Below are 26553 nucleotides of genomic sequence, written 5' to 3'. Positions count from 1 at the left end.
CACTGGTCACCGCCCACACCCATAACTGGCCTTCACAGTAAGGAGCACATGGAGGGCATATACATACAAGAAAAAGACAATTCCATAGCTCAACTCACCAACCAGTCTGCTGACCAACCAAATTTACCTGTCTAACCGTATGTTAAAGGCAGGGGTTTAGTTAGCACACATTTGCAAACGCATGTGAAAGCTGCAAGGCCTCGTCAAGGCACCCTGTATTACTTGCAGTCCTAACACTAAATTTATAAGTGTCTCCACAGTGGAAGCACATGCATTGAATGGATAGGTGTGAGACAGGTGAGCCAGGAGGCCGCCCTAGCCCCCTTAAAGGGACAGGACACACACTGGACACCCAGCAATAGCAGCAGAGGCGTCCAGTGTGTCCCCGACCCAAATATACAAACGGTAACAAGACACTGGTCACCGCCCACACCCATAACTGGCCTTCACAGTAAGGAGCACATGGAGGGCATATACATACAAGAAAAAGACAATTCCATAGCTCAACTCACCAACCAGTCTGCTGACCAACCAAATTTACCTGTCTAACCGTATGTTAAAGGCTAACTAAACCCCTGCCTTTAACATACGGTTAGACAGGTAAATTTGGTTGGTCAGCAGACTGGTTGGTGAGTTGAGCTATGGAATTGTCTTTTTCTTGTATGTATATGCCCTCCATGTGCTCCTTACTGTGAAGGCCAGTTATGGGTGTGGGCGGTGACCAGTGTCTTGTTACCGTTTGTATATTTGGGTCGGGGACACACTGGACGCCTCTGCTGCTATTGCTGGGTGTCCAGTGTGTGTCCTGTCCCTTTAAGGGGGCTAGGGCGGCCTCCTGGCTCACCTGTCTCACACCTATCCATTCAATGCATGTGCTTCCACTGTGGAGACACTTACAAATTTAGTGTTAGGACTGCAAGTAATACAGGGTGCCTTGACGAGGCCTTGCAGCTTTCACATGCGTTTGCAAATGTGTGCTAACTAAACCCCTGCCTTTAACATACGGTTAGACAGGTAAATTTGGTTGGTCAGCAGACTGGTTGGTGAGTTGAGCTATGGAATTGTCTTTTTCTTGTATGTATATGCCCTCCATGTGCTCCTTACTGTGAAGGCCAGTTATGGGTGTGGGCGGTGACCAGTGTCTTGTTACCGTTTGTATATTTGGGTCGGGGACACACTGGACGCCTCTGCTGCTATTGCTGGGTGTCCAGTGTGTGTCCTGTCCCTTTAAGGGGGCTAGGGCGGCCTCCTGGCTCACCTGTCTCACACCTATCCATTCAATGCATGTGCTTCCACTGTGGAGACACTTATAAATTTAGTGTTAGGACTGCAAGTAATACAGGGTGCCTTGACGAGGCCTTGCAGCTTTCACATGCGTTTGCAAATGTGTGCTAACTAAATCCCTGCCTTTAACATACGGTTAGACAGGTAAATTTGGTTGGTCAGCAGACTGGTTGGTGAGTTGAGCTATGGAATTGTCTTTTTCTTGTATGTATATGCCCTCCATGTGCTCCTTACTGTGAAGGCCAGTTATGGGTGTGGGCGGTGACCAGTGTCTTGTTACCGTTTGTATATTTGGGTCGGGGACACACTGGACGCCTCTGCTGCTATTGCTGGGTGTCCAGTGTGTGTCCTGTCCCTTTAAGGGGGCTAGGGCGGCCTCCTGGCTCACCTGTCTCACACCTATCTATTCAATGCATGTGCTTCCACTGTGGAGACACTTATAAATTTAGTGTTAGGACTGCAAGTAATACAGGGTGCCTTGACGAGGCCTTGCAGCTTTCACATGCGTTTGCAAATGTGTGCTAACTAAACCCCTGCCTTTAACATACGGTTAGACAGGTAAATTTGGTTGGTCAGCAGACTGGTTGGTGAGTTGAGCTATGGAATTGTCTTTTTCTTGTTCGTCTTTAATATTAATTGGACCCTGGGCAAAACTTTTCTAGCCCCCCCCCAATGCAGTTTCACTCTCCACCTGCTCTGAGACATACAATAAATAGCAGCTAGACTCAAAATCAGTTTACTGAATCAGATAATCAGATCAGGCAGCTATTGCGATTGGTTGCCAGAGGTTACAGTATCATTACCGCTCACTTACTGGTTGCTAGAGGTTACAGCACATATGACGGCACACTGAATAGTTGTAGAGGTTACAGCACATAATTTCTGCTTGTTGATTGGTTGCTAGAGATTACTGTGGATATGACCTCAGAGGGGCATGATATACATATCAATGCTGCCAGCCGACACTATTTACATATGAATGCCATCACTATTTACATAAGAATGCCGGTATTTACATATAAACACAGGGTCTGACAGGTGAGAACACAACACTAGGGCAGAACTGGGCAGCATTAGTAGCAGCACTTCACACTGAGATATTGGGACACAGCACGGGACTAAAACCTCGAGGGACTAGGGAATTTAAACCAGGATAGTTGGCAAGTATGAGGCAGCTTCTTTGGGCGCCACAACAATGACAGGGCCCAGGGCAGCTGCCCCTTTTGCCCTGCCTTAAAGACGGCCCTGCTTATGACACTGGCTGGAAAGTAGTTAACATTAGGGGCGATCAAAGGGTTAAATGTGTGCCTAGCCAGGGATTAAGTGTAGTGGGGAAGGTGCTTTTATTAGAGGAAGGCATGGATCGGTGTTCCTGCATTAGGCTGGTTTCACACTAAATTCGGATGTGACTCACTAGACTTCTTGGCTGAGAGTCCAAGAAGTCTAGTGAGAGAAACCGCGAGCTGAGCTTAAGGATCTACAGTGGGTTACTGTGAGTTAAACTGGAAGATCTACAGTAGGATAAGGTGAGAGAATTTGTTGCCATAGGAGACAACGGTTGCTACAAGATACAGATTGCTGCATTCAGCCTAAAGGCCCTCGTTCTGTATTGCTGTTTGCCTAGTTCTATTTTTGTCTGTGGAGTTTGCCCTAATTGCTATTGCATTTGCCTAAGGGTGTCCTGTGCTCTAAACCCTCTCTCTCCACCGTTACTGTTAAGAGAAATAAAACTCTCTTTGTTCATTTTTACAAAAAGTGACTGGCGCCCAATCTTTTCACTTTGCACCACACCCACTATGCCTAGTAAACTGCACCCTGAGGAGGCATGTCAGTTCTCCCTGGCTCTAGGGGTCACCATCAGGCCCTTGGAAGTCGGGGAGACCGCTACATATAAATAGAGGAGGCGGACCTTTCATTCAAGTCCATGTCCTTCATACATAGATTGCTTTTCTTTTCATTCAAACTGATTTTAAAGAAAAGTACCTAAACTTAGGCTTCAAACTGTTAGACCCCTTTCACACTGGGGCAAGGGCGGCGTCGGCGGTAAAAAGCCGTTATTTTTAGCGGCGCTTTACCACCAATTTTGCGACACTATTCGGCCACTAGCGGGGCGCTTTTACCCTCCGCTAGCGGCCGAGAAAGGGTTAAAGCCACCACAAAGCGCTGCTGCAGCAGCGCTATGCTGTCAGTATAGCCGTGCTGCCCCACTGATTTCAATGGGCAGGAGCGGTGAAGGAGCGGTGTTTACAAAATATACACACCGCTCCTTCACCGCTCCGAAGATGCTGTTAGCAGGACTTTTTTTACTGTCCTGCCAGCACACTGCTCCAGTGTGAAAGCCCTCGGGGCTTTCACATTGGAGACACAACAGCAGCTCTTTCAGGGCGCTTAGCAGGCACTATTTTTAGCGCTGTAGCGCCTGCAAAGCTCCCCAGTGTGAAAGGGTATTTTGTTTTACCATGCATATTGAAACAATTACATTTTACCTTAAAAAGACATTTGCACATGATACTTATTGCAAATCAGCACAACAGGTAGGAACTGATTTTTTTACGTTTAGTACGTAACCCCTGAAGCCCAAATTAGAAGAAAAAGCAGGAATAAAGCTGTATTAAACCCAAAAAACAAAGATTTATTCTATTGCAGTTTACAAATTATTAGATGAGTTTGGCTTCAATTTGTAAGTGTATTTAAATCTGCTATTACGTCTAACATTATTCCCCAGACTGACAATGCTGCTGTCCAAAGGTGTTTCTGTTGTTCTTTCGTCCAGAGTGGGGGCATGCTAATACAGGAGGTGTGTTACTGGTCAGGTCACTAGGCATAAACAGGGAAAAAAGCCTAAAAAAAGAGAACTAATGCAGCCACCACATCTAATGATCGGTAAGCTGCAACATAATACATTTTAGGTTTGGGGTTTAAATACTGCTTTAACCGCTTGCCGATCGTATACTGTATATATACAACCTAGTACGTGATCCTGCACTTCTGGGCTTGGGGCGTGCACACGTGCCGCCGGCGACCCACTCTTGCTGTGACTAGACACAGTGGGAGGTGATCGGCAGGTATGGCGGACTCTATGTCCGCCAGCACCCACCAATGCTTTGGTACACAGACAGAACTGTGGTCTGCCTATGTAAGCAAGGCAGATCACCATTCTGTCAGTACAGAAGGCATTGATCCTGTGTCTCTGCTAAGCAGGGGCACTGATCCATGCCTTGCCCTAGTACACGAACCTCCCCCACAGTATTAAAGCAATGGTCAGGCACACATATAACCCTTTGATTACCCCTGATGTTAACCCTTTCCCAGTCAGTGTCATCAGTACAGTGACAGTGCATATTGTTTAGCACTGATCACTGTATAAGGGCTCATTTACACTTGCTTTGGCTTCAACACGGCTTCAACAAGGCTTCGGACAGGCTCTCTGAACGTTAGTCAAAGCTCCTGTCACTAAATAAAATGGTTAGCTTACAGTCCTGTTTACACCTGCTTTTGCTTGGTGCTTCGATGAGGCTTCGATAAAGCTTTGGTGATGCTTTGGTGGAGCTTCAATGGGGCTTCGATGAGGCTTTGGTGGGGCTTCAATCGAGCTTTGCCATAGACTTCTATGGAGGCTTTGAAGTCGCTTTGAAGCACCACTGAATCTACATGGGGTATAATATTTGAAGCGAAGCCAAAGCAAAGCAAAAGCAGGTGTAAACAGGACTGTAAGCTAACCATTTTATTTAGCGACAGGAGCTTTGACTAGCATTCAGAGAGCTTTAACAAAGCGTGTCCGAAGCCTCTTCCTAAGCCCTCTTCACATCTCTCTCCTGAGTAGCACACATACACCAGAGCAGGGCTTTTTTTCAGCGGGAACGTGGGGGAACGCAGTTCCGGCACCTCCAGGACCAAATGTATGTAATAGCAAAGGGTGTGCTGGAGGGTCTATTGGTGCTGTCTGCTGGGGGATTTATGGTCAATGGTGGGGATCTAAATTTGTGTGAGGTTCTATTATTGCCTGTGGGGATCTGTTGTTGCTGTGGGGGGGGATGCCTTATGGTGCTTGTAGGGATCTACTGCTGAGGGAGAGGTTTATTGTTGCTGGCTGCGGGAGGGTCTATTAATGCTGACCGCTGGGAGATCTGTTGATGCTGCGGGAGGGGGTCTAATGTTGCTGGGGTGGATCTTTTGTTGCGGAGGGTGGTATTTTGTTGTGGATGGTTTCTGTGAGAGGGGTCTATTGTTGTGTGGAGAACGATTGTTGCTGGGGGGGAACTATACTGGGGTGGGGACCATTGTTGCCGGGGGAGTCTATTGTTGTGTGAGGGATCTATTGTTGCTATGAGGGGAACCTATTGTTGTTGGCGTGGGGTCCATGGTTGCTGGGGGAGTCTACTGTTGTGTGAGGGATCTATTGTTGCTGGGGTGGGGTCTATTATTGGTGGGAGGGGAATTTTTGTTGCTTGGGAGGACCTATTGTTGTTGGGGTGGGGTCTATTTTTGGTTGGAGGGGAATCTATTGTTGCTTGGGAGGATCTATTATTACAGGGGTGGGGTCTATTGTTGCTGGCTCCAGTGCATCTATTTTTATTGCTTTTCTTGTTATTAAACAAGAAAAAATGCTATACAAATTATTTAGCAAATGATACTTGGGGCTGTACTGGGAGGTGGGTAGGGGGTGGAATTAAGGGACGGTGCTTGGGGGTGGGTAGGGGGCGGAGACAAGGAGGGGGGACTCAGAAGGGGGGAGTTCCTGCACCTATTCTCTGAGAAAAAAAGCCCTGCACCAGAGTATGTAGCCTTAGGCAGCATTATTTTGAATAGGATACCAACGTCCCACTGCACAGAGTAACGCAGCTCAGCAAAACGAGCATATGATCCCATCTATGCATTGTGGTGTCATGAAACGCACGTGTTGAGGTGGGCTTGCACAATGCGTTAAGGAGTTATTGTCAGGATCAGCAAGTGAAAATAAAGAAAAAAAGTCAGAAAATCAATGCAGCCACTTATCCCGAGGACTAATAAGCTGCAGCATATTACATTTTTCTTCCTGGGTTTAGATAGACTTTAAGGCTGAGCTTTATATATGGATTCTCACATTCTCCCAGACTCAAGATGATTCAACTTAGCACATCACACCATTTTCAGAGATTTAAAACAGATGATAGCTGTTATTACATTCCAGGTCACGGCCATCACTCAGCTGAATCATTCATCCATTCATTCTATGGCAGTATTGACATGACAATCATCCCACAAAAAAGTAACAAAGCCAGCAGAACACAATGTACGTAAGACAGGTACAAACAAAATGCTACATGTAATGTACTGTCTCTACAATAGATCCTTTGTATCCAAATGTGCTTATCAGCACAGGAACCATACCAATGTGTTATAGAAAACAAACCAACAGATAGTGATTTATGCACTTTCTCCTTATTTGGATGCTGCAGAACATTTATACATTTGAAACAAAAATAATAATATAACTTGGTCTATACAGTAATGGGTTTTATTTAAAATTCAACGCCAGTTTATTACCAAAAGAACACGAAGGCCACACATGGATGATGTCACTGGTAATAAACTCAAAAGCAAATATTTATTGTATCGCAGCTTTCATTCTCTTTTTTAGGCATTCTTTCTTCTATTTTATCTGGTGATCCAGCCAGTGTTAAATAAATGGTGCAGCGCGAAATTAATTAATTAAACCAAGAAAACTAAAGCAGACACATGTGAAATGTGCTGGTGTTTGTGAAAGTTGAACCACTAGGTGATTGGTATAAAATTAGTCAAATATACATCACTGATATACACATAGACAACACATGAATCAATATAATCCACAGTTACAATGTTGTGAATCTGATAGTCACAAGTGAAATTTAATAACATGCGTGATGACTAATTTTATATCACCTAGTGATTCAACTTTCACAAACACCAGCACATTTCACATGTGTCTGCTTTAGTTTTCTTGGTTTAGTTTGTTTTCACTTTAATAATTTATTAATTTAGCGCTGCACCATTTATTTAATTTATGATTTTGTGTTTTGTATTGCAGACTCTTGGTGCAGGCTGCTCATATATATATTTTTCTCCATCCTTGTTTAGTTGTTAATTTAATAAATAAATAAATAATTTAATAGGGCAGCGTTTGGCCATCCGGCCCCCTTTTTCTATATTGATCCAGCCAGTATGTCTGTTGTTTTTCAAAAGAACAAGCTCTCCAGCAGAATTTATCAGTTACAGAGATAAGATATAACTAGTAGGGGTGCTTGCAATGATCAGCTTTTCTTTATATTTACGTAAAACCTTTATCCTAAAAAAGAAAAAAAAATGTTGGGCCCCTTTCACACGGACGGACCGTTCAGGTCCGCCTGTCAGTTTTTTAGACGGCCCTGAACAGACGCTGCATGCGGGTTTATGGAGTGACGGATGTCAGCAGTGACCATGTCCGCTGACATCCGAACCACACTGATCCGCTAAAATCAGAATTATGGCGATACGTTCGCATCCGTCCTGGCGGATCGGATCAGATGAGATCTGATGAAAACGGACATGCTGTCCGTTTTCGTCCGATCCTTCCATAGGAATCAGCAGCGCTCTGACAGGCCCCTCCCCGCTCAGTGAGCAGAGACGGACCTGTCATCTGCCAGCTCAGCGGAGATCAACGCTGCAGAGCTGGCAAACTGTGCTGAGCGGATCCACCTCGTGTGAATGAGGCCTTAGCTGTAACTGTTTATAAAGCGTTAGCTTGAGTTTGGCTTCAATGTGTTAATGTATTTAAATCTGCTAGTCAATCTAACTCTCCCCTCACCGCAGACTGACAATTCTGCTGTCCAAAGTAGCCCCTTGTGCTCATTCATCCAGAGTGGGGGCAGTCTAATACAGGAGGTGTGTTACTGGCCAGATCAGCAGATGAATACAGTGAGAAATGCTTAAAAAAACAAAACGAATGCAGCCACCACGTCTAATCATTGGTAAGCTGCACTATATTATATTTTTACTTTTGCATGTTGTATGTCAGGCCACACATACATATTGCCGAGTCCCTCCGACTCTTTTTGGAGCGTGTGTGATTCATAAACTCTAGCCTTGCCATTCTTTTTTTTTGTACAGTGAGGGGACGGGTTAGAACCTCTGTCCGGATTTCAAGTTAAAGAAAATTAAAAGATAAAGGCACGATTTTAGTGGTAGAAAGCTAGGATAGACTTTATTCGTGTACATCAAGTTGTACCAATATAATTTGGGGGTTACAGGGATCCCCTTATTCAGGACTAGAGATGAGTCGAACACCCCCCGGTTCAGTTTGCAGCAGAACATGCAAACAGGGCCTTGGGTGGTGGTGCCACAACACTGTAACCCCTCACAGATACTCTTGTTGAGTGCAGGAACGGGCCCTGCGTTGAAATCAGAGGCGTAGCTAGAACCTTCAGGGCCCCATTGCAAGAAACCATGATGGGCCCCCCCTTCCATCCAAGCCCCGGGCTTACAATTTTGGGAGGGTGTCCATGGACATTGTCCCAAAACCGTGCTTCCCGCATGCCCCCTGGGACGTGCATCCAGCGCAATCACAGTGGCCCTTTACCATGTGATGTCAGCTGATCACATGTAAACAGACTTGTGGTTATCCGCAGCCCTTTCCTCCCACGCTGTGTCTGTGTTAGGAAAAGACTGCCATTAATTGTCAAGAATGTCAGTAAATTGTTTACACTGGTAATCAGTGCCCCAATCATCTGTGCTATCTATCAGTGCCCATCAGTGCTGCCTATCAATGCTCATCAATGCCGCCTATCAGGGCCCATCAATGCCGCCTATCAGTGCCCATCAATGCCACCTACAAGTGTTACCTAGCTCATCAGTTAATCCTATCAGTGCCTCCTATCAGTGCCCACCAGTGCCTCCCATCAGTGCCCCCTCTCAGTGCCCCCTAGTGCCTTCTCGGTGCCCCCTATCAGTGCCTTCTCAGTGCCCCCTATCAGTGCCTCCTATCAGTGCCCCCTAGTGCCTTCTCCGTGCCCCCTATCAGTGCCTCCCTTCAGTGCTCATCAGTAAATCATATCAGTGCCTCCTATCAGTGCCCACCAGTGCCTCCCATCGGTGCCCCCTATCAGTGCCCCCTAGTGCCTTCTCAGTGCCCCCCATCAGTATCCCCTATCAGTGCACCCTAGTGCCTTCTCAGTGCCCTATCAGTGTCCCCTATCAGCGTCCCCTATCAGTGCCTTCTATCAGCGTACCCTATCAGTGCCTTCTATCAGTGTCCCCTATCAGTGCCTTCTATCAGTGTCCCCTATCAGTGCCTTCTATCAGTGTCCCCTATCAGTGCCTTCTGTCAGTGTCCTCTATTAGTGCCTTCTGTCAGTGTCTTCTATCAGTGTCCCCTGTCAGTGTCCCCTATCAGTGCCTTCTATCAATGTCCCCTATCAGTGCCTTCTATCAGTGTCCTCTATCAGTGCCTTCTGTCAGTGTCTTCTATCAGTGCCTTCTGTCAGTGTCTTCTATCAGTGTCCCCTATCAGTGCCTTATATCAGTGTCCTCTATCAGTGTCCCCTATCAGTGCCTTCCATCAGTATCCCCTATCAGTGCCTTCCATCAGTGTCCCCCATCAGTGCCTTCCATCAGTGTCCCCTATCAGTGCCTTCTGTCAGTGTCCTCTATCAGTGTCCCCTATCAGTGCCTTCCATCAGTGTCCCCTATCAGTGCCTCCTATCAGTGCCCATCAGAGTCCTCTGCCTTCTCAGCACGGCCCTGAGCGGAGAGCGTGTCTCTCATGTAACAGCAGCACAGAGACACCGGTGCATGCATTGTCGCTGCTCACCATTCTTGTGGCCTCCTCAAATGGTGACAGGACAGTGCCTGCATCCTATATCAGTAGCCACTGGCATGAAGCCAAGCTCCCCTGACCCTGTCCTGGTGCCATACTCGCACAGGTACTCATTGATGGTGCTCTGCTGTGTGTGCAGACATGTGACGTGTGCCAAACATGGAACATGGGTCAAGTGTCCCTGTCGGAGAGCGGAGAGAAGGTTGGTGCCATTGTCACATACAATCATTCCTGGCTTAAGCTGGCGTGGCGTCAACCACCCCTGAGCATGCCCCTGCAGAGCTGAGAGCATCTCTGCCCCAGTGTGGCTCCTGTCCCCTAGGCAGACTAACTCAAGCACCGCATGGTATCTTTTAGCCTGACTACTTGCATAGCCCCTTGAACGCTTACGGAGCACCTGTAGTTCAGAGGACAAATCTGCAGAAGAGGCCATAGAGGAAGAAGAAGAGGAGAGGGTGAAGGAGAGAGCTGTGGCAGAATCACCACTAGCATTTTGGAGGCGTGGTGGTGGAACAAGCTTCAACAACACTGAACCCTGTTGTGCATCCTTCCCAGCTTCCAGCAAAGTTACCCAGTACGCTGTGAAGGAAAGGTAACGTCCCTGCCCATGCCTGCTGGACCATGAGTCAGCGGTAATATGCATCTTACTGCTGACCGCCCTGTCCAACGAGGCCAAAACATTGCCTTCCACATGCTGGTATAGAGCCGGTATGGCCTTCCGTGAAATGAAATGGTGTTTTGGAACCTGCCACTGAGGTACAGCACATTCCACAAATTCACGAAAGGGTGCTGCCAGAAGAAGCCTTCCGGCCGTGTATTTTCACGCATGCGCGGCAGAACGGCGTTCCGGCACATGCGCATTCGCGGTCCGGTGCTACGGCCGCTTCAGACATAGGTTCCAAACAGCAATGGTGCGATCTGCTGCACATGTGTCGAAAAAGGCCCACACCAAAGAAGGCAAACTACTCTGAGCCTGGGCGACAGATGATGAGGAGGATGAGGATGGCTTTGTTATCCACACCACCAACTCTTTTGCATGTTCTGGCTCAATAACACGGCCAGCAGCAGAAAAAAAGGACAAGGCGTGCCCCACTGCCACCTGCAGAGGATGCATCATGTTCACGACCAGCACTGTTGACTGTAGACACAGAGGCTGCTTTCCCTCTTTTAGTGGCCTGTGAGTGTCTGCCTCTCCTTGGTGGCCTTCCGGACATGATGTATATTTTTTTTGCAACACCACACTACACTGTATTAGATACTGTGTACACCGCCTGCACTGTATTAGCAACTGTACTATGGCTGCACTGTATTGTGTACACCACCAGAAGTGTAGTAGAAACTGTACACACTGTATTAGATACTGTGTACACCGCCTGCACTGTATTAGCAACTGTACTATGGCTGCACTGTAATGTGTACTGTGTACACTACCAGAAGTGTAGTAGAAACTATACACACTGTATTAGATACTGTTTACACCACCTGCACTGTATTAGCAACTGTACTATGGCTGCACTGTATTGTGTACTGTGTACACCACCAGAAGTGTAGTAGAAACTGTACACACTGTATTAGATACTGTGTACACCGCCTGCACTGTATTAGCAACTGTACTACGGCTGCACTGTATACACCACCAGAAGTGTAGTAGAAACTATACACACTGTATTAGATACTGTGTACACCGCCTGAAGTGTATTAGAAACATACATACATTATATATATATTATATATATATATATACATATATATATATATATATATATATTATATATATATATATATATATATATATATATATATATATATATATATATATATACATATATATATATTACACCACCTGAAGTGTATTAGAAACAGTACACCACAGAATGCACTGTAGATATAGGTTACACTGGATGCAGAGTATATATATTTATATATAGGAGACTGTATGTATATATATATATATATATATATATATATATATATATATATATATATATATATATATATATATATATATATATATATATGTATATATATATATATATATATATATATATATATATATATATATATATATATATATTAATACACCGCCTGAAGTGTATTAGAAACAGTACACCACGAAGTGCAAAATTTACTTTCATCAAAAAGAGGACTTTGGACCACTGAGCAACAGTCCAGTCCTTTTTCTCCTTAGTCTAGATAAGATGCTTCTGACGTCACTGGCCAAGCAATTCAGCACTGCTCAATTTCATTGCTGTCTGATTTACCCTCAATTCCTGTCCCTATGATAAAGTCTTACAAAAAAAGGAATTGATAACATATCTCTCCAATGTGGAAAAGACAGCAACAAAAGTATATTTGTTTGGAGTAGTTGGGAAATATTAGAATGTTTATCAAGTTTTGATTGCCTTCTGTGTCTTTGGGTCCTGGTGACAACCACTCCCTTTCATTTCTTGTCCTGGTGTCACCGGGATGAAAACTAATGGTAACTTTTGCTTTGAGAGGTAAAGCAAGCCATAGATTATGCAATGTTATTTCCTTTAACCACAGCTTGAAGGAAAGAAAATTGCTAGATTCCCCCATCAAGACAGTCAGTGTTGATGGGGAAATCCCTCCAGCTGCCTTATTGTATTTTGATAGTGGGAGGTTTCCCTGCCTGAAGAATACAATGATTACTGCCGCTGGTTATAGCTGGTGGCAGTATCGCACAAAAAAACACAACAGGCTCGTTGTACTGTAGTCAATTGATAGATTGACTTCAGTACAACCAGCCTGCCCATAGATGGATAGAAATTTTAATGGTTCCTGCCAATGGTCTATGGCTGGCCTTAGTCTACCAACAATGTATATATTCTATCTCCTGTAACTTGTAACACTTCAATTTGGGTGGATGCTTGTGAGCTGAACCATACACTGATTTTCATACCTCTGCAATTCCCAAATCTAGTGATTTCTAGCCATATTATTTACATGCAGGCATAGGTGTGCAAAGCCTATTGCATTAGGGCGTGCACCCCAAAGCCCGGGCAGTAGGGGGAGTTGGCACTGCACAGAGTGACACACCTGGCATATGCCCTGTGTACGCCTATGCATGCAGGTCTTACCATTGACTAGATTATTGTTGATTTATTATAAATAAAATGCATCAGGCCTCAAATGTAGAAACTTAGATGCGGATCTATCCCATACCTTCTAGTCATGCCCAAAAAAATTATTTTGGAGGTCAGTATTATATTGTAGTGTCAAACACCTAGTCAATTATCTGCCCTTAACTTCAGAATGGACATACTTTGGCCTGATAGACATTACAGGAGTCAATATTTCTAGAGGCTGCAAACAACTTTCCAGAATTATATCTCTTGTGGCAAGAAAAGTCATTCAGCACATATGGATTTATGGACCCCCCCCACTATCTCATTGTTTGTTGATAAACTGTCCTATATTTTCCGAATAGAATGGGTAGAGGCCTCTCCACATAAGGAAACACAGGTCCACAATATTTTTGTTGCCTGGAAATCTTTCATTCAAACCATGACTATTGATACCCAACAGTCTACAGTACAAATGGGTTCAAACCAGACTGCGCAGTTAAGACCTTCCAACTGATCTTCCACCTCCCACCTAAACCATGATTTATGTCCCATTAATCAAGGTCTCCCCCCTTCCTCCACTTGCACAATAACAGACCATACACCCAACACACACTGCCTAATGTCTACTACTAGACCCAGTAAACCAGTTCAAACTTAAATTGTATTATCAAAAAAGAATACTGTTATTTTTCCTTTACTATATTGGCCAAATATTGCTGCCGCGTTACTTGTCAGCTACATTCTTATGCCAAAAAAAACAAGAGGTTCTCAAAACGTTTCCGTACTTTTTTATATTTAATAGAGGTAAAAAAAAAAAATATGGAAACTTTTTGAAGAACCCTTGTAAAATTAATTAAAAAAAAGAAATAAAATACATCAGGGTAATACAACTCTTTTACCTTGATTTCTAATGAAAACCTGACACAAACCTGAGCAATTCAAAATAAGAACATGGCGATAAGCTGCATCAGCAGATTATCTGCAGTGAAATGTCAGACTGATCATTCAATCCAGTAATGCGGGCAGAAGAAAATACTGTTAATGGAAATCTCAACTTTTTAAGCTTGGTCCCTCCTTTTTGTCCTACCTATTGGTTAATTAGAGAATCAAATGGAAGGGGGGGCTGCTTGTATTTCTGAATGTACTGACCCTTCAGACGTACAGTGTTTGCTGGTGTACTTAGCATTTTTCATCATATGCTCAATTGAATTGCCCAGGTTTGTGACAGGTTTACTCATTTTAGGGCAATGGTTGACATCAATCCAAAGCTGAAATATCAGTTTTCAGTCAATTTAGTCTTTATGAAGGAATGGGGCATAGAGCAAAGATGTGTTAAGACCAGAAAAAGCAATGATGACACATCAAAGCTTTGTGCTCTCCAGGGTGAACAATGGCATGCTACAATAATGCTCTTATACAATACAAAAACACTTTTATAGTTCAATGAATTTCATTGGGTACATTTCTGATTATAACAGCTTAGTCAGGCTGCGCTGTTGCTTGTGGGATGTGGAGGGAGAAGTAGTCGGTGTTGAGGAGGAACCTTCTGCAGAGTTGGTGTGTTCCATTTCTGTGCCAGAGGCAGTAAGGTATTGATCCGCTTCATCAGGTGAGGAAAAAGTGAGGTGTACTCCTGTGTGTGTTTGGATACGTAGGATAGCCGAATAGGCCAGGGAGAATTTCACTTAGTTGTCATATAACGTTGAGCAGATTGGGGAGAACGCTTTACGTTGTTTCATCGCCTCCATCAAGTAAGCTGCAAAAAGCAGCAGTTTTGCACCATCAACAGACAGGGAGTGTTTGCGGCGATATTTCTGCATAATGGCATTTTTGTCAGCATAGTTTAGATATTTGACGATGACATGTCGGGGCTTGGCACGACTTTCCGTGTACTGACCAATGCGATGGGCGCGTTCAGTAGTGCAGGGTATGCAGAGCCCCAGTTGCCCAGGAATGATTTTAGATCATATATTTGTGAGCTGGGTGTTGGTTACTGATTCTGGCAGTCCAATTATGCGCAAATTGTTAATTCTGGAACGATTCTCCAGATCGTCAAGCTTGTCCCATATGTCCTTATTTTCTGCAGTCATGCGGGCTATCACTGCTGAGTTAGCAGTGGCATCATCTTCCAGGGATGATATTCTGTGTTCCACGTGTGCTGTGCAATCCTCTCGGCTTGGGCCTGCACTTCCAGGTGGAGCTGCTCTAGTCCTCTGTGTACGGCAGCGTCTACAATGGCGGACAGAGTGGGGCCCAGCAGGGTGACTACTGCTTGCGCGATGCCTGCTGGAGATGCAGGATCCGGGGCCAGTGCTCCTGGTAGAGTGGGAGACTGAGGTTTCTGCTGGGCATGGAGCGGCCGCCATTTTGGCTGCGCCTGCTGCCGCGTCTCCTGCGGGGGGTACAGTGGAGGACACCACTCGAGCATACGATCGCTCCACAAAGCGGTCCATGTGATCCCACGAGGTAGCGGGGATGGATGGGGGTCTCCCTGATGCTCTGGCTGGGCTAAGTAGCGGGATTCAGGAGGAGGGCAGCGGGAGCAGTGTATAGCTACCTCTGCCACATGTGGCGCCGGAACCGGAAGTTCATTTCCGATTATATACAAGTGCTTGATGGCAACACTGAAAGCAAGCCAAGCACATAAATCCTGAAAGCTTGAATTTGGATAAAAATAAGGGCTATCAGGATTAGACTACAGCTGGCCATACACTGGTAAACATTGACATCAACATTCCTATGAAAAATCTCGTCAGTATATTCAATAATGCCATCAATGACTTGATAAATGCTGTTGAAAAGTACACTCACTGTTAGAATTTTGTTTGTCAAGAAAAGTTTTCCATCCTCTAACTTGATTTTTTTTTCATCACTACAAACAAAACTGATCTTTGATTTGACCCTATTCACTAGCTGTTAGAAAACTGAGTAAACGTCCAAAATCACATTTTTTATGAACAAGATTTGAACTGTGTAAGGCCAGCTTTAGTCTTTTAGATAAAGCTTCCCTGTTTCCTCCACCTTCTACTGGTGGTAGTGAAAGAAACTGGTCAATAACAGAGCTCACAGTTGAAAAGTTGTTTCCTAAAAGTAGCATTAAACCCAAAAGCAAACATTTGTTATATTGCAGCTTACCAATTCTTAGATGTGGTGGCTGTATTAAAGTGTTACTAAACCCACAACAGTAAAATCAGTCTGTATGTGCAGTAAAGAATGCTTGTTATACTTACTGTGGAACCTAAGGGGATAATCCTCTGCATGGTGTAAAAGGGTGCTTGATCCTGTATGCACAGATCCTCCTCTTTTTTCACTGACTCCAGAACGGGTCAGAATAAGACAGAGTTACTGGAGTCAGGCTGCACATGTTCAGTTTGCTGTGTATTGCTAGTTTTTTTTTTTCCTTCTTGGGAGAGTGCAAGTGATCAGCATAGGGCCAATCAGCACTGTCCAGACAGAGGGTCAGGGGTCCTGTATCCTGATAGGACAGTTCAGTGCAGTATGAAAATTCCTCCTACAAGCTTTAATCAGGAGCTGATAGAAGCCACAAGAGTGCTCTATATCATGCTGATAAGAAAAGGAATTTAGCAGATTATAGGGGTTATTTATTTAAGGAAAATCCACTTTGCACTGCAAGTGCACTTGGAAGTAAATTCGCTGTAGATCCGAGGGGGACATGCAAAGAAAATAAAAAACATCATTTTAGCTTGCACATGATTGGATGATAAAATCAACAGAGCTTCCCCTCATTTCAGATCTACCCCTTAGATTTAGAGCGACTGCACTTCCAAGTGCACTTGCAGTGCAAAGTGGATTTGCCTTTCGTAAATAACCCCCTATATTTACTAAAATAATTGCATTACCATGTTCTGTGTACTGTGTGAGACCAGATATAGTGAATGCAGAGTCCTGGGTTTAGTAAAACTTTAAGTTTCTTTTTTTAAGATTTCTTTTCTTTATTTTTACCTGGTGATCCAGACAGTAAGTCTGTTGTTTTTCAAAAGAACAAGCTCTCTTGAAGATGTAACAGTTACGGGGATGAGACAAACCATTTACCACTAAGATGGGTGCTTACAATGATCAACTTATATAGTATGTATTTGTGTAAAACCTTTATCCCAAAAGTTAAAGAAAAACAGTTTGTGGTATTGCTTATAAAGCTGGAGTTCAGCTTTAATTTGTTAGTGTATTAAAATCTGCTAGTACACCTCCCCCCCCACCCCAGACTGAATGCTGCTGTCTAAGGGTGCCTCTGTGCTCCCTCATCAAGAGAGGGGCACTCTAATACAGAAGGTGTGTTACTGGCCAGATCAACATGTGAAAACAGAGGGGGGGGAAGCTTAAAAAAAGAAAACTAATGCAGCCACCACATCTAATGATTGGTAAGCTGCAATATATTACATTTTTGGTTTTGAATTTAATACCACTTTAAGTTAGAAAGCAGTGGGTATAAAGTGGACATGAAAGTTTTTCTCTTCCAAATTTTGAGACATAAAATTATTCACATGCAAAACATTAAAATATCAATCTAAGCTCTTGTGCAGATACCAATTCCTGGATATATATGATTCCACAGCTCGATCTTTTCACCCACCTGAACTAGTTGATGCAGGAGACTTGCTGCGCCTGGATGGTCCCGGGCTCTTGGTTGCACTCCGACGTGGTATATTCGGAAGCTTGGTGTATGAAGTAGATTTAACAACCCGACATTCTGAAAGAGAAAGCTATATCTTAGAATCTGCTGCTGTATCGCTAATACAGTGGGCTTATTTAAAACTACTGCTTCTTCCCTGCATGAACCAGTCCTCTTTTATAAAATATGAATGTACTGATATGAAATGACTGTGGAAAAAGAATAATTAATTATCAATGGTCAGCTGAGTTCATTGACAAGTTTTAGGAGCTTGTATATCTAAAGGCATAACATTATTTATTTATTGCAGATATATATATATATCACAGTCAACTTATGCAGAACTTTATATATTGCACATCCACATCAGTCCCTGCCCTCGAGGAGTTTATAATCTAAGCTCCCTATCTCATGCACACACATACAGGAGCCATTTAACCCCCAGCATGTGTTTGGAGTGTAGGAGGAAACCAATACAAGCACAGGGAGAACATACAAACTCCAGGCAGATAGTGGTTTTCTAAGGGACAGGAACCAGGGACCCCAAGGTCAAGGCTGAAGCGCTAACCACTAAGCCACTATAAATCCCATTACCCTCATAATTTGGCTTAGCTTAATTACCATCTTTCAATGGCCAGGTAGGCACCCTTCCAGTATACCCTGGACCCTACTTCTAAACATTTTTTTTTTTTTACCTCCCCATCTGGTAATAAAGAGAGGGGGTTCCGTAGTTTACAGAAGAGTATTGGGTATGACTGATACAGTGTTTGCAATTTCAGTACAGCAGAGGCCACAGCAAGGTAGGGACTCAATTTATTTTCTGGCAGGATCAATTGTGTGTTTTTTTTGTACTTATCAGACATACCTTTTCAATGGAAGTTCATTGTTAAGGAATAAACTCCACTTTTGTTGAGAAAAAAACATTCCCCTCTGGGTGATCTATGTACATTGCCAGGATTTTAAGAAACTTTGCTCCAGATTAATACCTTTTTTGTTATTCTGAAGAAAAAAGCTGTTTGTTTGTCTGTGTCCACATGCAAAGTTAAGGTGAACGGGAGTGACTTTATAATTATCAATGCAGCTGATGCACATGCAGGGTTCTAATGAGGAAAGTAGCAAGGTCTGAAACACTTTAGATGTGATTTCCCTTTGGAAGTATCTCACCAAAAAATGTTGTTGTAGGGGATGGCCAATTTGACTTGTATCTTAGTGCAGACTTCTGGGAAAATCGGTAAGCCAATCACAGAAGCAGGAAATTACATTTCTGGGGGGGCGTTCTGTACATCATCTGTGAACAGAACGCCTCCAAATTGCCATATTGCATTGAATTTTACAGAAAACTACAGTGATGCAGATTAAAAAAGAAAGGTCATTTTGAATAACATTTACATTACAATATGACTTGTGTTGCAATTACCGTATGTAAGCTATATTATTATTTTTTTTTATTTGTTTACCCACAAAAGTAGAGTTACCCTTTAAGGTTTTATATCCACTTACCTCATGAAGTAATTCAGATTAAGCTAAATCAACTGACACTAACCCACAAATGAGGATGATTTGATATACATTGGAAAATCAAAACCCACTTGTTAATATAAAGGAGCAAATACATGAAGAGAAAGTACTAATTTAACGTGATTGTACTTTTTATGTAGTGACAGTTTAAAACCATTACTTAATATCTGTTATCATATGAATCATTGCCATTAAAACTTTATTCTGCTCTATAGAATGCATTAAAATCAATCAGAACCTCGTACTGTAAGGTATTTTTAAGCTAACTATTGTATACTATATTTTTATCTTTTTAATGGACGTTCCCTAATTGCATATGAATTGTTGTGTCCCTGTGTTTTGTGGCAAGGAAATGAGAACAATCCTTCGAGACAAGTTTTCTGTATTACTTCAATGTACCCCGTCTTTTGTCCTCAAGGGAGCTTTCACCCCAAGGTATCTGAAAATAGCATTACCATTATATCAAGATCACTCGTACTTTTATGTTCGACTGATGGCCTATGGAATACTTTAAAATATATGACTCTGGGTTGTTTCACAGCTGATGTTCTTCTTTGCTGTTTTACCCCTATGGTTCTAGCTGACAATAGCCTTTTGTTTGTGCAATTATTTCTCCAGCTGGTATAATATTAGCATCTGGACAAGATACCTTACTATTGATATACTGCACACCTGGGTACATCCTGTACATTTTGCAGGAAGAAAACACAATGTAAACATTTACGGTACTTAAAAGCGCAGTTGCAGATGTGATCTATTTATTGCTTGGTACATTTTTGAAGGACTCTTATTTACTTGAGTTTAATGGAAAAAAATAGGCTAATGGATTAAACCTGCATCTTGCAATGCTTGATGACCTGAATAGTAAATAATGGACTTTTTTAAAATGTAGTGCAGTTTCCATGCATATATAACACGGGAACTGCATTACTTATGTACTGGTGTAAAGGACCCCCCGGGCCCCAGAGGCTTTAAATGTACTGTGGGTATAAAAGCATGAACTTCATCTTGTTGTTCTCTAAGGAGGGCATTCATCTTTATTTGTTAATGGTTTATGTGAGTATAAAGATGTGTTTAAAAAAAACGTAAATGATCCTGGGTGCAAATATAATGGGTCCCAAAGCGTATGTTACCCCAACATTTCATATTCCTGATATGTGTCTTTTGTAGAACGTACTTGTATGAAAAAGGGTCCTGTTCTCTTTGTATTGCTTCCTTTGTGGGAAATACCTGCTGCTCCTGCCAGTCTCCCTGCCTTCCTATTTCAAACTGACCACACCAGGCATGGAAACACATCTATCCCCGTGTGGTCAGTTTTCCTCTTTGCATTTTACCTGTGAGCACAGCCTAACTGTACACCAATGGTCAGATTTGGGCTGACATGCCTCCCTGCACAGCATTTTTCTGGGAAGATCAGTGTACTGCTGTCTCTCTTCTGCCTGTTGACACTGCCCCCACCTCCTCTGGCGGTCCCCGCCCCCAGCTTGCTAAGAACCTTATGCAGCTAAAAACAAAGGTCGTGTGATTGCTTATAAAAAAAAAAAAAAAATGGTATTTAGAATTGTTTATTTTTATTTTTACTATAATTATTATTATTATACAGTATTTATATAGTGCCAACAGTTTGTGCAGAGCTTTTATATATACAAATATTTTTTTTTATAAATAAGAAACTGTTTTGCATTGCATTTCTATTATAAATGGAATGTGTTGCTTTACAAGGCAAGGGTTCATTTACTTTAACAAGAGCAAATTTAGTTAACTTCTCTACTTTCACCCTATAGAATTAAGTATCATATGTACTCAGTGTCTTTTCTATGTAATTTGCTTAAAGTGAACCTGGGGCTAGGCTATTGACATTCAAGTACTTGTTTATTTTTTACCAGCTGTAAATAAGCTTTAGAAAAAGTCTTTACTGAATTCTGTAGCTGCAGGCACTGTTGAGCAATTAGTCCTCAAAGGTCACTAGAGATATTTTGAAATGAGTAGCAGTGGGTTTCTGCACAGCGTATAGTACCCGATGTCTGCTTAAAATAAAAAACAGAAAGATCCCAAGTCACTGCTGCCAGAGGAAGAAATGGGAGATGAGCAGTGATTTCAGTGCATCTGTGTGAACGTTGAGGATGAATTTCTCCATAGTGCCTCTAGCTACAGAGATCAGTAAGGGCTTGGTTAAAAGCTCATGTATTTCTTCTTAAGAACCTGTAAATAAATGAATGTCCATAGCCTGGCCCAGTGCCGGGACAAGGTAATTCCGCGCCCTGGGCAAAGATGTCAAACTGCTCCTCCCCTTTGCTTAGGGGATCCTACGCCCGGCAGTCACTCGCTTAACAAAATCACTGCTGCTGTCAGCCTTGTAACAGAAGGAAGACACCCCCATCCCTACAGTAAACCACTGCACCCAGGGCAGCCGCCCCTCCCGCCCACCCCTTGTCCCTTGCCTGGCCTCAGGTTTGTTGAAGAACAGTAAAAGGTGTATTTGTGTTGCACTCTGTTGTGCACAGCTGCTGCTTGGGTATTGGTAGAGATGCCTGAACATGTTGACATTAACTGTGATTGCTGAAAATAAATATTAAATTGTGCCGCAACCTGTTGTTTAATTTCTGAATACTGCAAGCTGCTGCCAAAGGGATCTCCCTTTGTATGTTATGGATTGAGAAGGGAAGGATTAGACACTTTATCAAACTGTTATTGCTGTCTGTGTTACATCTGCAACGAGGAGCAGAATGTGGCCGGTTCATATCCAAAGGGGAGGCTTCCTAGAGAGAGGTGGACATAATCCCTGCAATGTCCCTACTCCTCTGGAATCCTTTCGTTCTTCTATGCACTGTCCCCTGTCAGATGGGGATCCTGTCCCTATGCAAGCCAAGTGCATAGAGTGCGCCAAACCCAGGAGATGAAGTCTTAAATAGAATCTGCCTGACCCAAGATGGCCACCAGAGTCACAGGGAGCGCCAACGTCCAATCGAACAGCTGTGTCCCTGTGACCACCAGAAGTCATAGAGCAACCAAGTTCCTCACAACTTCCTTCAACTTCTGCATTGCCGCTACGGTTGAGCGCCACCTGCAGTGGAGAGTACAGACTGCACCTGCCTACAAGCAGGACATATAAAAAGACCATACAGAGGAAGTTTGAAAGTGGGGTATTCTGCATCAAAAACACATTACAGCAGACATATCGCTGAAATCAACACACAAAACAAAGAAACATTAATTGCCAAATAACTTCAAATAATGTAAAAGCAGTATTTGAAATTTGAAAAAAAAACACAAAATAAAATTGCATGATCTCGACTTCATGATGCAACGATTCATAAAATACCCTAGGTACTATGAATCACATCTTTTTATTCTTCTGATCATGGGAAAACATTCACTTTCAAGGGCAAATCCCAACCCTTCATCAATATTTATCTGATTCACAGCTACCTGGACTACAAGGACAGCTATATACACAACCAAGAAGCTGTGAGATTCTATTGGTGATTGTGTTTTTCAAAATTCAGATCAAACGATAATGTGTACATTCCTCTTTCTACCTGTCTTGTGTGGGAACATTACCAGAAAAGTAGTATTTTGAGCTTGGAAGATACCAGAAAGGTTTGCCGACTTGAAGGAGCCGTATTACAAAACAGCTGCCAGGTTTCTTTATCTAAAAAATCTGTATTGGATATTATAAGACTCATTATTTCCGTAGTAAACCACAGAAAAAAATGGGGCCTAAAAGGAAAGGAAAACTGGTATTGCTAATTGCTTTACATATTATTGTACATATTATAGATTTTTACTGTATACCAAAAAAATATGCTCCATTGTAAAATGTAAAGATTTTTGAGCATAATTCTGGCCTTAAAAAAGCATGAAAACGAAAGGCGTGATCTTCACCACAGTTGGATTAAGCTTTTTTGATATATGAGGCCTCATGTGTAGCCTCAGACATTACCAAAGGGTCACATACAGTAAAATATTAAGAGAGTGTAACACTACCACCTTCTTTTGTCATTAGTGAGCCCTGTAGCTCAGAAGGGATGCACTAATGAGGTGGTGGCAACTGGCAAGCAAGTGGAATCACATTGGGCAAAGCGGGCGCAAGCATTCAACACACCCAGAAGTCTCTGATCCTGAAATTTTTACTTGCACTTGTAACTCTGCAAGAGATAAGAAATTATTTTCAACTGAGGCAGTATCGGTAAGTATATTATTTGTATATAAAGAGACACATTCTTTAGGATACATGTATTGTGAATTGCATTTACTCAAAGTAAATAACACAGTGAGTGCAGCGCTAATAATGATATAAAATATGATATCCTTAAGATAATAAAAATTGTACAATAAGCGAAACAACAGTCGTTTATATACCAAAGCGTTGCTGCTGATTGTCATAATATGGATATTTTTGATCTTAGATCCCAGCACAATATCAATATCAATGGAGTATTTGATGGGACTACTGAGCTGACCGTCGAAATAGGCGGTCTGTTCCTTAGACTCAAAAATCTCCTGGTTTCAGAGCTGCATGCTAGCTGGGATGTTGCCTATTTAGAGCAATACGTTTCCAAGAAAATGGTGCCCCACAGTCTCAGGTGGGAAGTCAGTCCCCAGAAAGGGGAAACAGACTTAGAGGGGTGGTTTGTTTATTTTAATGACATTGGAGTTAGCTTTCTTCAATTTCTTATAGCTAAAAAACAGTTGAAATTGAAGACATTAAATAAAGAAATTATTTTAGTTAAAAAAAGGTTAATTTTATTTAAAGATCAGGAAGTTTATAAACAAAAATCCGATGAGTTCAGGCAATTTTTAGAAAAGGGGGACTCTGAACAAAAAAAGAAAAAATATAACCGTGATTTTTCAGATATAATAATGTTGTTTTTAAATGGCAGACCAAATTAGATGACATTGTTGGTAATGATAGAGTGAATTTACCTTCCCATCCTCTATCAGTTGCTCCTACTATTAGGCCTATACCACCTGTATTGGAAAAGAGAGGAGATAATAGGATTGCTAATAAGAAGCAGCCTCCAGGATATAATCAAGGGAATTATAATCAACCATCCCCTAATCCTAACAGAAAACAAGGGAACACCCATCCTCAGGGTGCCCCCAATCATCTTCACCCTAGGGATACCCCACAGTCAACACGTCCAAAAGGCCCCCATTGGGGGGGTTAATATTAAAACCAGACACCCCTCACACAAAGGACCCTATACTGAAAACCCCAATTTTCAAAGGGCATGGGAATATAGGGGAGACCCTAGAGACGCATGGTATCAGAAACCCAATTCTCAGAGAGCATGGGAACATAGGGGTGACCCTAGAGACACATGGTATCAGAGATCTAACCCTCAGAGATCATGGGAATATAGGGGTGACTCTAGGGATGAGATCTATCATCATAATCCTGGGGGTAATAATCAACCCCCTGGAGATAGATATATCACCTTGGAGAACAGATTTGCTCTCCTTTCTGAATTCCAGGAGGATGTGTATGATGATAATTATTACCTCATCACACAACACCCAAATCAATCTAACGATTTCCCATTTCAAAGGGATTACTATCATGGTACTCAGTCACGTTTTTTTCCCTTGAGCAACAACAGAAGCAAGAGGGGATACGAAGACAGAGAGGCACTAGAGGGGGGAGACGAGTCATGGCCAAAAAAAAGAAAGCAATAGACATCAGTGGCGTTTTTAATTTGAGCCAGTCACTTTTATCAGAAGGAGAGCAAAGAATTTTGAGTCAAGGTTTAAAGTTTGCCCCCCCCCCCCACATAGACTGAATAAGTTTGAGACGTTTATTGACGTACATAAATTTATTCGGAAAATGAACATTAAAAGTCATTTTATTCTGAACCCTATTGGGAACCTTAGGCAAATTGTCCATAGGGTACCCATTCAATCTAGCACCAATCATATGGCTAGCTCTATCTCTCAGAATGGTATAATAGGAGATGTCAATGTCCCTATTCAGCATACTAATCTTAGTAATGCTTTGCTCTTTAATCCCCCGGGATTCGTTGCCCCGTCAGTCCAGGTATTTAAAGAACTTGTACTTAAAGATCTGATAGCATTAAGGATCCCTAAAGGGAGGCGTACTAGTGCATTCCAAACAAGTCTTAAACTGCTTTGCAAACGTAATGACATAGTAATCCGTCCCACCGATAAGGGGGGCGGTATTGTCATTTTGGACAAATCTCAATATATAGAGGAGATGAATAGATTGTTATCTGATCGTTCTACATATACCCCCCTTGCCTCCAATCCAACAGTTAGATTTAGAAAACAACTCTCTAACTTGATTGAATATGGTTTTGAACAAGGGATTCTTAACAAAAAAGAGAAAGCCCACTTCATTCCCATTATCCCAAGGGTACCGGTTATCTACTATTTGCCCAAAACTCATAAAAACCCTACTAAACCTCCAGGTCGCCCTATTATGAGCGGCATAGACTCCGTAACTGCGAGGATTGGCAAATATGTGGACAGCTTCCTTCAACCACTGGTGGCTACTACCCCCCGCTTATTTGCGTGACACTACACAAGTTTTAAATATATTCGATCAATATCATTGGAAGGAAGGTTGTATTCTAGCGACCGCCGATGTAGCCTCCTTATACACCAATATATTCCACCAACATGGCTTTGAAGCAGTAAAGTTCTATCATCAACCTGATTCATCTTTATCCTCTTTGCAGAGGGATTTTGTTATGGAGCTCCTGAATTTTACAACAAGCCACAATTACTTCTGGTTTGGTGGAGAATTTTTTCTACAAACATGTGGTGTAGCAATGGGGGCTAAGTTTGCTCCTAGTCTAGCAAACTTATTCATGGCCCGTTGGGAACATGAATGTATAGACAATAACCCACCGAGAGAGTTGCGGCTATGGAAAAGATATATTGATGACAAGCTCATCATATGGGGGATCTGCCCTCCCTTGACGCATTCTTTTTTAAATTGAATCAGAATGATAGAGGCATCTTTTTAAAACATGAGGCAAGTCAGACACATATCCATTTTGTGGATTTGAGCACTGCGGTTAAAGATGGCCGTCTCATTACCAGTACTTACTTTAAGGAGACTGACCGCAATGCTTTTATCCCTCTAACCAGCTGCCATCACAAATCATGGTTAGCTGCTATCCCCAAAGGACAGTTCCAGCGTATTAGGCGGAACTGTACTGAAATCTCTGACTTTTACCAGCAAGCAATGATTTTAAAAC

At 42.7% G+C, this 26553-nt stretch overlaps 1 protein-coding gene across 5 annotated transcripts in view; it reads right to left on the bottom strand.

Annotated features, from left to right (window-relative positions):
- The window catches only part of DCLK1 (doublecortin like kinase 1), a 535308-nt gene that overhangs the window by 253095 nt on the left and 255660 nt on the right, over window positions 1-26553 (bottom strand). For all 5 annotated transcript variants that reach the window (XM_073613310.1, XM_073613311.1, XM_073613314.1 and 2 more), the window contains exon 5: window positions 17774-17890. In XM_073613310.1, the coding sequence (XP_073469411.1) occupies window positions 17774-17890 (117 nt within the window). The remainder of the gene's footprint in view (window positions 1-17773; window positions 17891-26553) is intronic.

The sequence above is a fragment of the Aquarana catesbeiana genome, linkage group LG02, assembly GCF_042186555.1.
Source record: "Aquarana catesbeiana isolate 2022-GZ linkage group LG02, ASM4218655v1, whole genome shotgun sequence".
Lineage (NCBI taxonomy): Eukaryota > Metazoa > Chordata > Amphibia > Anura > Ranidae > Aquarana > Aquarana catesbeiana.
Note: the sequence above shows the minus strand (reverse complement) of the source record. Positions and strands in the feature narration are given on the sequence as shown.